Source organism: Panthera tigris, chromosome A3, assembly GCF_018350195.1.
Source record: "Panthera tigris isolate Pti1 chromosome A3, P.tigris_Pti1_mat1.1, whole genome shotgun sequence".
NCBI classification, from domain to species: Eukaryota; Metazoa; Chordata; class Mammalia; order Carnivora; family Felidae; genus Panthera; species Panthera tigris.
The window spans coordinates 25,651,183-25,662,256 of NC_056662.1; the positions used below are offsets into that span (position 1 = coordinate 25,651,183).

Sequence of the window (11,074 nt, forward strand, 5' to 3'; positions counted from 1 at the left end):
TGTAGGGAGGAAGAGCAGCCTCGAGAGGCTCTCATGTGTCCAGGGCAGAAGAAAGCAGTGCCTGCTGGGGGCCGAGGAGGCAGCCAAAGTGCCTGGGTGATGGGATGTCACTTCTCTGAGCAAAGGCTCTCATAGTTGTGTGTTCAAATCCAGATTTGCCACTTGCTTACTGTGTGACCTTGATGAGTCACTTTCCCTCTGTGAGCCTTAGTTTCCTCATGTGTCAAATGGGGATGAGAACAGTGTTTCCTGGCTGTTGTTAAGAATTGGTGAGGTCACATGTGGCCAGCAAAGGCAGCTCCCCAGGATGGCAGTGGTGGTAACATAAGCAGAGCGATGCTGACTCAACCATGGCCTGGCACAGCCTGGGGTGAGCTGAGCTCTGGAGTGTGGAAGAAGGGACCTCGGCTGGAGACAGCAGCTGGTCTCCAAGGGACCCTTGGCTTCACCAGGCTGGCTGGGCCTCTGTGCAGCCTGGCAGGTGGGCGCACAGACAGGCTCTCAGGCTGGCAGTTGGAGGGGAGATGAGCCCTGGAGTCTGGGGACCATGGGTATTCTCAGGGGTTGCTTGAATTGATCTCAGCTCCAGCCCTTCAGGGGGCACGGAGGGGCAGGCTGGGATGTGGCCTAGGCCCCTGACCCTACGTCATTCTTCTCTGTACTCCTGAGCCCATGGATCAGATGTCCCTGGTCCTCCACAAGGCCTCTCAGAGTCCCTGGAGGGCAGGGGACGAAAGCACTAGGTGGGGTCAGCCAGAATGTGACTGTCCCATTCCCACTGCCTGCCTGGTCCACAGTAGGGACTCACTAAATACCTGCCGAGCGTGTGAATGAATGAATCAAGGGGTCTGCCACTGCCACCGACTGGCTGTGTGGCCCTGGGTCAGTCTCTTGCCCTCTCTGTGCCTTGTGAAACAAGATGGATAGTCCCAAATATCCCTTCCAGATCCCACCCAGGTCTCTACCGCCCCAGTCGCCCCCTCCCCATCCCAATGGAGGGAATAAAAGGAGCCACACAGGAGGGTGCAGAAATTGTTTTTTTATTGCAGGGGGTGGAGGGCGGTGAGCACAGAGGCTGCTATCCCAACCATGAGGAGAAGGATCTGCGAGGGCTCCTTCTGGCTGCACTTAGGCTGTCACTCTGGTTGGATGGTGGCTGTACCTTTACCAGATGGAGATGCTACGTGGGGCACAGTCAAGCCACTGGGAACTGAGCTGGAATGAGACCGCAAGGGCTTAGGGCACTGACCGCAGTGGGGTTGTTGTGGATCCCTGTCAGCCACCAGACCCTGCTGCCCGAACTCTTTCCCACAATATCCTACAGAGTCTCATATCTTGGAGAAGGGACTGGCACCTGTGGTTTGGGGTTTGTCTCTGGCACCTGACACGGACCTATCCTCCTCCCCTCACCCTTCTCTCCCCTCACCTTAGGAGCAATGGCAGATGTGAAAAGACTGATCAGAGGCCAAGACTAGAGCCAGGGTTCAGGGCTCGGTATATGACCAGGATCGTGGATCAGTCTGAGATCAAGGTCAGGGCTCAGTCTGTGACTAGGATCCAGGCTCATTCTGGGTGTCGGAATAAGGCTCAAGGTGCAGAGTGTGACCAGGTCAGGGTTCAGGCTGGGGCCAGGGTCACAGCTCAGTCTATGACCAAAATTAGGGCTCAGCCTGCTGCTAAAAAGAGAGAAGCCAAGCCTTGCTTTGGCTTCACCACAGGTGCCTGTGGAGGGGCCTCATCCCCTGAATGGGGCACAGAGCCACCCCTTACCTTTGGTTGGGCATCACAGCAGCCCTCCTCATGCCCCTCTTCAGGCAGCAGCTTGCGGTTTGCTGTCCTTTGGAAGTTTATCTGAAGGGACAAAATAAATAGCAGGCCTCATTCTCCAATAGAAACCAGACCCCAATGGCTGCTGCTCTCCAGCGGGTCAGTCTGACAGCCATGGGACCTCAGGCATGTCAGTCCACTTCTCTGAGCTTCAGTTTGTTCATCTGTAAAATGGGTATAATGACAGCACCCACCCCACAGGGTTGTTGCAAGGCTCCAACGGGATGGTGTATGCAGAGTGTAGAGAGATCGCCCAAGGAACTGACCTGTGGCTGTTTCCATAGAAGGGCCACCTCCAGGACACTGATACCTTCACCTACCCACTTCTACTGCTCGGCAACCCCAGCCACACCTGGAGACCCAGAGAACAAAGAAAGCCGCTCCCCCACCCCCCAAGGCTGGAGGAGAAGCCACGGCTTTTCACAAGGAGGGAAAGAGGCCAGCTTTTCCTCTGAATCCACTCATCAGCCTCCGGTGTTTACAATCTTGGTTCACCCGGGAGGAAACCCAGGCTCAGAGAGGCAGACCCACTTGAACAAGGCCCCATAGCTGCTAAATATCAGAGCCAGGATTTGAACCCAGATATGGCCGCTCTTCTTTCTCACATCTCATAGGCAGGTTCTGTGGGTTTAAAGAGGGATGATAGAGAGCTCTCAGAGGCCCACAGAACCCCCTCAGTTCTGCAAAGACTCCATCCAGCCACACTCCCCCAGCTTGCTCAGACGTTGGGTCCTCCTGCTTCTCCAAGGTCCCCTGGCCAGACCTACCGTGGGGTGGGTGCAGGGTTCATGCTTAACCTTAGAAGGCTGCAGAGGGAAAAGCTCCCCCCCTGCCACCGTCCCCAGGCTGTGACTTACCAATGATGTCATGTAAAATATGTTCATCCACCGTGGAGACCAAGAGGTGGATCAATGGGCACACCTGTGGGGCGGGAGGGGGGGGCGGGCGGAGAAACAGGGCAGAAGGGAAGGAGGGAGGGGGAGGAGGGCCAGGAACAGGAAGGAGGACAAATCATTATCAGCTGGGGAGAAACTGCCAGCTGCCCAGGAGTATCTCAGAACCTTTGATCCTTAGGATTCTAGAACAACAGAAACTTAGAAGTCTAAAACTAGAGAACAATAGGATGTTAGAATTCTAAAACCTTAGAACATTGGAACCCTAGAACCTTGAGAATCTAGAATGTTCACATCCCAGAACCCTACACTCTTGGAAATCTTGAACCTTGGCACCCTGGAATTTTAAGGAATCAAATGGGGCCCTGGGAACCATAGAGCAGATTTTCTCACCATTCTGTGTGTACAATCCCCTGAGGATCTCACTAAAATGCAAATTCTGACTCAGCACGTCTGGGGTGATGATGGGGCAGGGGGGGCGGGCTGAGAGCCTGCATTTCTAGTAAGCTCCCTGGTGAGGGTCCATGCTGCTGGTCAGAGGACCACATTTTGAGTAGTGAGGCTCCCGTTCAGTGAATCACAGAGCCACGTGGAGGATTTTTCTTTCACAAACCCAGATTCCCAGCCCCTTCCAGAATGACTGATTCAGAATCTCTGGAACTTTGTGTGTACATATGTGTGTACGTATGAAAATGATGAAAATACCTATTTTTACAGGTTGGTGTTTATTGCTTTAATTAATTATCTAAGTGATATTAATTTCTAATTATGGTGGAGATATAGTTTTCTTTTAAGATAAATGTATTTAAATAAGTTTAAGTAAAATTGCGTTGTTTAAAGGAACACATTAGCTAAAAAGGCCAGGTAGATATGGCCAGTGGCTCAAGTTTGGGACCCAATGATTTCAGCTACTGTCAGGCCCTGCTCCTCTCTCCTGCTCCCCAGGCTGAATAAAGGGGTGCAGGTTCCAGCTGACAGCCCAAGGAGAAGTTTGCACCTTGGAAAAAAAGGTGCCAGAGAATACGATCAGGCCTGTGAATGGTACACCTGCCTCCCTTCTCCCCCCCGCCCCCCTCATGTCTCTGGGCCCCCAGGAGTGGAGGACTCACATCCTTCTCTATTAGGTGGGACACAGTCTTTTCCAGGATGGTGGTCATGGAGTTCAGGATCTTGTTGATCAGTTGACTGTGGCTGGAAAAGAGAGGCAACTGATAAAGCCAGGCAAGTGGGGAGAACTGCCACATAGCAGCGGGGAGGAGGGTGGGAGATGATGTAGCACCTTGAAGTCACATAGACCCAGGGACACTGTGACGCCTTTCTAACCACAGAGTGCTGTTCAGGGGCACCCCACGTCTGACCAGAGGCTCACCTCAACCTGTGAGAGTCTCCTCACAACCTTAAGACTTCATTGATTCATTTATTCATTCAACACATATTTACAGATCACCACCTACATGCCAGGCACTAAGCTGGGCTGGGGCCACGGGGAGGAGCAAAACACAAGCACTATGCCTCCTGGTACCTAAGCATGAAACAAGTCTTGCTAACTCTGGCTCCTTCCCACCTTCAGCTCTCAGCATGCCCGACACCTCCTCCGAGCAGCCTTCCCTGACTGCTCGCCTAAGAGAGTGCTTTGCATCAGACCGCTATGTGTCTGACATTATAATCTGACGTTTTCTTTGAGGGCTCTTTACAGATGGACTGGAAGCTTGTCTACCTGCCTTTCCCTCAGGACAATAAACTCCAGGAAAACAGGGTCCTTGTCTGTTGTCATCAAAAATTCTCCAGAGTTCAGAGCCTATCTGGGACATAGCAGATGTTCAAGCATTTTTGGCTAAAAGAAGCAATGAAGTAAATATAGAATTAAATATATAAGGACAACTTGGGACAAGTACTCCGAAGAGCTAGAGTAGACTATTTCGAGGGAGAATAGAAGGAAACTTTTTAAAATCTTTTTTTTAAGTTTATTGATTTATTTTGAGAGATAGAGAGCGAGAGCATGTGTGCAAGCAGGGGAGGGGCAAAGAGAGAGGGAGAGAGAGAATCCCAAGCAGGCTCAGCACTGTCAGCACAGAGCTCGATGTGGGGCTTGAACTCACAAACCATGAGATCATGACCTGAGCTGAAATCAAGAGTCAGACGCTTAACCAACTAAGCCACCCAGGTGCCCCAGGAGGAAGCACTGCTAGAACCTGAAGGTTAAGAAGAACATGGAGGTGGAGGGGCAAGGTGTTCTAGGAGGCCGGAACAAGGACAGGTCTAGAGGTGGGAGAGAGCTTCTCTGAGCCCAGAGTAAGGGCCAGGGTGCCTGGAATGCAGTGAGTGATGGCAAGAGTGCAGTGATCTGAGGGTGGGGCCAGCTCATACTGAGCCCAGACAGCTGTGGGGAGCACTTGGGGTGAGCAGGCTGGGGGCAGTAGAGAGGAATGCCATTTCACAGATGTGGACACTGAGACCCAGAGTGACAGGATGAATTCCCTGGGACCTGCAGACAAGGCCATATCCAGCAGGGCTCAGGTCTGTCACTTTGTATCCCAGCCTTCACAAATAACATCAGGCAGGAGAGCCTTTCTTTGGTTTGGGCGGGGGGAGGGAACTCCAGGCAACCTGCGGTCATATCCCTCAAGAGGGGTATAGTAGAGTGACCTCTGCTCATAGCCCTCACGGCTGAGAGCTGAGAAGCCAGCCTTGTTTCCTCCCAAAGCCAACCTGCCCCAGCCCTCAGCTTCCAGCCTTTCCTCCTCCATGAGCCACCTCCAGGGTCACCCTTCCTTTCCCAATCCTCTTTCCCCACCAAACGTGCCCTTTCAAGCACAGTTTAAGGCATAGGTTTTGTGGATTAACAGGGATCGATGATTTTAATGGAGAGGATTGAGTTTTCAAGATCTCATTTTCGGAATTTTCCAGTGGGTGGAGGCCTCTCTGGGGGCAATCCGAAATTAGAGCCCATGGTAAGCACTGACTTCTCTTCTCCCCCCACCCCCACATGGAGGCAAGAAGGTGAATACAGTTTGTTGTTGTTGTTATTACGGGATATAACATAATGATAGAGGGGTCCATTTTTCAAGAAAAAGTAACAATCCTAAATGTGCACATGCACAAAACAACAGAGCTTCAAAAAGCAGGAAGCAGAATCCTGGCAGCACCGTAAGGTGGAACGAACAGATTCGTGCTCAGAGGTCAACACTCTGGTCTCGGTAACGGAGAGAACAAGGAGACAGAGTCCGCATGGGTATTATGATCCCTGAGAGCTTAGTGTGTGCCAGGCTGGGTGCCAAACACTTGTGTCTTTCCATCTGGTCGGCTCAGCAACTGAGGAGCAGGCATTATTATCACCTTCACTGAAGGGAAAACTGAGGCTCGGAGGGGCTAAGTTGGTCACAACGTTACAAGCTGGTAGCAGAGCCGGTATTTGAACCAAGGTGTGTCTGACTCCAGAGCCGAAACTCCTTTTCGCCACATGGTGCTGCCTCGTGGGTATAGGAATAGGGCTGAGATTAGGGGTCCTCAACTCCCCTGAGAGCCCAGCTCTGCTGAGGTGGAACAAGGGCCTTACCCGTCCAGCAAGGTGATGGAGATGCTGTCTGAGTCACTGAGGCATTCTCCCACGACCACTTTGGGGATGCCAGTCTGGGCATCGGTTTCAAGTCTGAGGCTAGTCAGGAGGTCCAAAGAAACCTTCAGGTTGACCTTCTTGCCAAGGAGAGGCCTGTAGGAAATAAGATTCCCAGTGAATGCAAGTCGAGAAGGCCTGCTAAGCTTCCTCCACTGGGTACACACTACCCAGATGTCTATGGCTGATGTCAGTGTCATCTATATTCCTTATGAGACTGACATACTTATGTTAGGGGCGTCTTTGCCTAGCCACGTGGATATGGCTCATACGACATTTTTATATAGCACCACTGTAATAATTAAAATAATAACAATAGTTAACAGTTATCGAGGGCAAATTATATGCCAGGCCTTTCTAAAATGCCTGGATTAATCCATGTCATTATACAAACACCATGAGGGAAAAGCACTATTATCTCTATTTTCAAAATGGGGAAATACTGGTACAGGCTAAGCCACCATCCCAAGATCTCATTGCCAATGAATGATGGAGCCCCCGTGTCCTCCATTTATCTGCTTCCACACATGCTCATTCTCCTAGCTATCTTTCTTAAAGTCATTAATATACCTTAAAATTGTATTTGTCACACACGTCCTTCATTATATACTGTACAATACTATATGCATTAGGCACAGTGGTCCCTGCTATTCAAAGAGAGTCTCAAGAGAGCAGATAATGCTGGAGGAAATTTTGCCAAAGAGTTGTGAATGCTCATGTTTTCTCAATTTTTCAAATTTTACAATTAGATTGTAAAATTTACAAATTTTACAATCGTACAAATGTTACGATTTCAGAAATATTTAATGGAAGGTTCTTTTTAAAAAAAATTTTTTTAACGTTTATTTATTTTTGGGACAGAGAGAGACAGAGCATGAATGGGGGAAGGGGCAGAGAGAGAGGGAGACACAGAATCGGAAACAGGCTCCAGGCTCTGAGCCATCAGCCCAGAGCCTGACGCGGGGCTCGAACTCATGACCTGAGCTGAAGTCGGACGCTTAACCGACTGAGCCACCCAGGCGCCCCTGGAAGGTTCTTTTATTTTATTACTTACTTATTTATTTATTTATTTATTAAAAAAAATTTTTTTTTTAACGTTTATTTATTTTTGAGACAGAGAGAGACAGAGCATGAATGGGGGAGGGTCAGAGAGAGAGAGGGAGACACAGAATCTGAAACAGGCTCCAGGCTCTGAGCTGTCAGCACAGAGCCCGACGCGGGGCCTGAACTCACGAACCGCGAGATCATGACCTGAGCCGAAGTTGGACGCTTAACCGACTGAGCCACCCAGGCGCCCCTGGAAGGTTCTTTTAAAAGAGACTTGGTGATGGCCAAAGTTCATCAGAACATTTTAAGGCCTCAGATCTTAGAGCTGGAAAGGCCCCCTCATTTACAGATTGGGAGACTGAGGCCCAAGGCCACATAGCAGCATGGAAAAGTGCCTGGTTCCAATTTGGGAATCCCCTGGCCATGCTGCACTGCCACTCCCCAATCCCAGATTCGAATGCATACTCACAGAGCCAGGGTGACATTAGCGGTGACGGGGACCCTTATGTTAATGCCTTCGCCATCAGGAGTCAGTTCAATTCTGATATTCAGGATGCGGGAGTTAAGGATGTTCAAGCTGTGCAAAAACCACGGTTTGCCTTTGTTATTCCTCGTGACAGCCATGCTTCCCTGACGCCAGCATCACGCTGAGCATTTGGGCCTCACCACTCCTGCCTTCTTTGGCTTTCACGGTCGCCCTGCTCGGAAGTTTGATCCTCTCCGTGTTGGGGCGTAGCAAAAACGGGCACTCAGACGGATGTCATTTCCCCCACAGGTTCCGGGGGGTAATAAGTGTCAGCATCAGAACTTGAACCCAGAACCGTCTGACTCCAAAACTCTATGTGTGGAGCCAGCTATGTGGTATGAATTCCAGTTTTCTCTCTCCTGAGGGGATCCAGACTTTTACCCTCAGCTATATTTGGAGAAGAAAGGTCTTATTCCTTGGAAGAGGGACTTCAGGCACCAGCAAGCAGGTGGGGGTGAGGATTAAAGGGACCTTCACCGGGATCCCGAAATTACAGAATGTGGAAGCCCCAACCCATGAGCTGCTCGGACTGGCCCTGCGGCCCTGCTTCTAATTTGCCCAAGCCCTGATGAACCTGGCCTCAGACGGCCTCAGCTCTATGAGGAGGAGCAAGGTTTATCCACCTTTCTGTCTTTGATCTTAAACTCACCTCCCCAAAGATGTGTGTTCCCTTTTCCTGAAGCAAAGCTCTCCACCTTGAAGCATCAACTCACCTCAAAGTCCCGTCCTTAAGTGAGAGGACCTTCGAAAGAGCATTATTCACCAACTTCTCAGCTTCCTGCAGCTTCTGCTTGGCCAGCTGCCAAACCTTGGAATCCTGAAGCACCGCCACGTCAGCCTTCAATTTCTGAAGGATAGCTGACAAAAACAATTGCCATTGAGAGTTGTGTGCCATTTATGGAGCAGTGACCATGTACGAGGCGCTAGGTAAGACCATTTGCCTATGTTATTTTATTTACTCTTCCTAACAACCCAAATGAGGTAGATATTGTTATTATCTGCATTTTCAGATGAGGAAATAAAGGACCGAAAGGTTAAGAAATGTGCCTAAAGTCGTGCGGCTGGGGAGCCTTTGTTCCTTCCGTGCTGCCTTCATACTAATACATACTCATCATTCGTACCCAGAGCAATCGATCAACGAACGAGGCAATTGATATCGATTGTACACCAGCTTCTAGTTGAGGTGGGGGGGGGGTGGTCTATTGCTCTGAATGAGATGTTCACACAAGTTTCAGAAACTGGGTCAAACAAAATGAAGAGAATAAACTAAGAAATGGAAAATCCAGAATCAAGGGAAAAGTATGGCTCCAACTCATAAAAGTGGCAAATGGGAGTTCGAGGATGAGAGCTTGGCAGCAGGCATTTAGAGGCATTCGTAAAGGGGTGCCTGCGTGCCTCAGTTGGTTAAGGGTCCATCTCTTGTTTTCGGCTCAGAGCATTATCTCACAATTTGTGAGATCGAGCCCCAAGTTGGGCTCTGCACAGAGCCTGCTTGGGATTCTCTCTCTCTCTGCCCCTCCCCGGCTCCCACTCTCCCTCTCTCTCTGAAAGTAAATAGATAAACATTTACAAAACAACAACAACAAAAAGAAATCAGAATTAAAAAAGGAGACAAAATTAAATAAATATAAAGCTAGGTAGCTTTAAAGCTACCTAGGCTTAGGAGTGCCTGGGTGGCTCAGTTGGTTAGGCATCTGACTCTTGGTTTTGTCTCGGGTCATGATCTTGCAGTTTGTGGGATCAAGCTCCATTTTGGAGCTGTTAGCATTGCTGTTAGCCCGGAGCCTGTTTGGGATTCTCTCCCTCCTCTCTCTCTGCCCCTTTTCCCCTCCCCACTCAAACGTGTGTGTGTGTGCGTGTGTGTGTGTGTGTGTGTGTGTGTGCTCTCTCTCTCAAAATAAATAAAGAAACTTAAAAAAAAGCTACCTAGGCTGAGGGCTTAAGTATGGCTAATTTCCAATGAACTAATACAAATTAATAAGAACATTGAACAACGTAGCAGAAGAATAGGCTATGAATATGAACAAAATGTGCTAAAATATGTAAACAGCTAATAAAATATGGAAAAAATGAGTGGATTCTTTCATAATTGGAGAAATGCAAAGTGAAATGAGTCATAATCTTTTGTCTATGACATTAGCAAAACACTTAAGTTGCCCATACTAGTGCTGCCAAGGGTGGGGGAGGGGAAGGCGCTCTCCCAAGACTAACGGAGAGAATGTTAATGTAAGGGATTATTTGTCAACAACGACTGTAATTTAAAATATGCATACCTTTTTTTTATTTAAAAAAATTTTTTTAACGTTTATTTATTTTTGAGATAGAGAGAGACAGAGCATGAATGGGGGGAGGGTCAGAGAGAGAGGGAGACACAGAATCGGAAGCAGGCTCCAGGCTCCGAGCTGTCAGCACAGAGCCCGACGTGGGGCTTGAACTCGTGAACTGCGACATCATGACCTGAGCCAGAGTCGGACGCTTAACTGACTGAGCCACCAGGCGCCCCTAAAATGTGCATACCTTTTGAACTTTTGAAATCTCACTTTTAGGAATTTATCCGACGTGTATATTAGGAAAAGTTTGCCATGATGTAGTGTGTAAAGGGATACTCATTTGAGCATTGCTTATTCCTAGAAAAATAAGTGAATGAACTAGAACTGAATAGCCACCTTTCTCAGCAAACCACTCATAAAAAGCATCCCCTGGTGGCAGCCTCTGGTAATGCGGGCATAGAATTTAGGCCAATCATCTTGATAACTCACATTCAACTGTATTGTCAATGGTCTCAAGTCCTTTCTCAACAGCAGGTTTCAGCTTGTCCACAACATTATTCAGGTCGTTGCTAAGGTCTCCAAGAAGAGATGCCGAGGTCCCAGTGAGCAGGCCGCACAAGAGAACAAGTTTCCAAAGCTGAAGCATCTTGTCTTAACACTTTGACACCAGGAGGAACAAGAGTGAGAATTACACAGAGAGAAAAGGATCATCTTTGATAAACACCTGTTACTCTTACACTTAACATTCCTTTAAGGTAGATGTGGTCATCTGCCGTTTTACAGATGGGCAACCCAGATCAGAAAGCTAGAGCAACTTGCCCAGAAACACACAGCCAGTGAGTGGAGGAGCTGGAATTTGGCAAGTCACACTTAGTTCCAAGTCTATGCTCTTTACACA

At 48.9% G+C, this 11,074-nt stretch overlaps 1 protein-coding gene and 1 long non-coding RNA gene across 2 annotated transcripts; both read right to left on the reverse strand.

Annotated features, from left to right (window-relative positions):
• Positions 1-1,024: 1,024 nt before the first annotated feature.
• LOC122237227 lies at positions 1,025-2,901 on the reverse strand. The gene is made up of 3 exons (XR_006215518.1): positions 2,685-2,901; positions 1,771-1,851; positions 1,025-1,215 (listed from the first exon to the last, which is right to left on the reverse strand). It is a non-coding gene; the product is annotated as an uncharacterized LOC122237227 (long non-coding RNA).
• A 723-nt stretch (positions 2,902-3,624) lies between these two features.
• On the reverse strand, positions 3,625-10,822 carry BPIFA2 (BPI fold containing family A member 2). The gene is made up of 6 exons (XM_042979823.1): positions 10,666-10,822; positions 8,620-8,764; positions 7,850-7,957; positions 6,277-6,429; positions 3,830-3,911; positions 3,625-3,717 (listed from the first exon to the last, which is right to left on the reverse strand). The coding sequence occupies exons 1-6, from the start codon at positions 10,820-10,822 to the stop codon at positions 3,625-3,627; spliced, it is 738 nt and encodes a 245-aa protein (XP_042835757.1).
• Positions 10,823-11,074: the final 252 nt, after the last annotated feature.

Bases quoted from the DNA above. Each gene is read 5' to 3' on its own strand.
- BPIFA2 (XM_042979823.1), bottom strand. From the start codon at position 10,822: ATGCTTCAGCTTTGGAAACTTGTTCTCTTGTGCGGCCTGCTCACTGGG. The intron at 8,765-10,665 runs GTGAGTTATCAA...TGTTTTTGTCAG, and splicing joins CATTGACAATACAGTTGAAT to CTATCCTTCAGAAATTGAAG. The intron at 3,912-6,276 runs GTAAGGCCCTTG...TCTCTTTTCCAG, and splicing joins TCCATCACCTTGCTGGACGG to CCACAGTCAACTGATCAACA.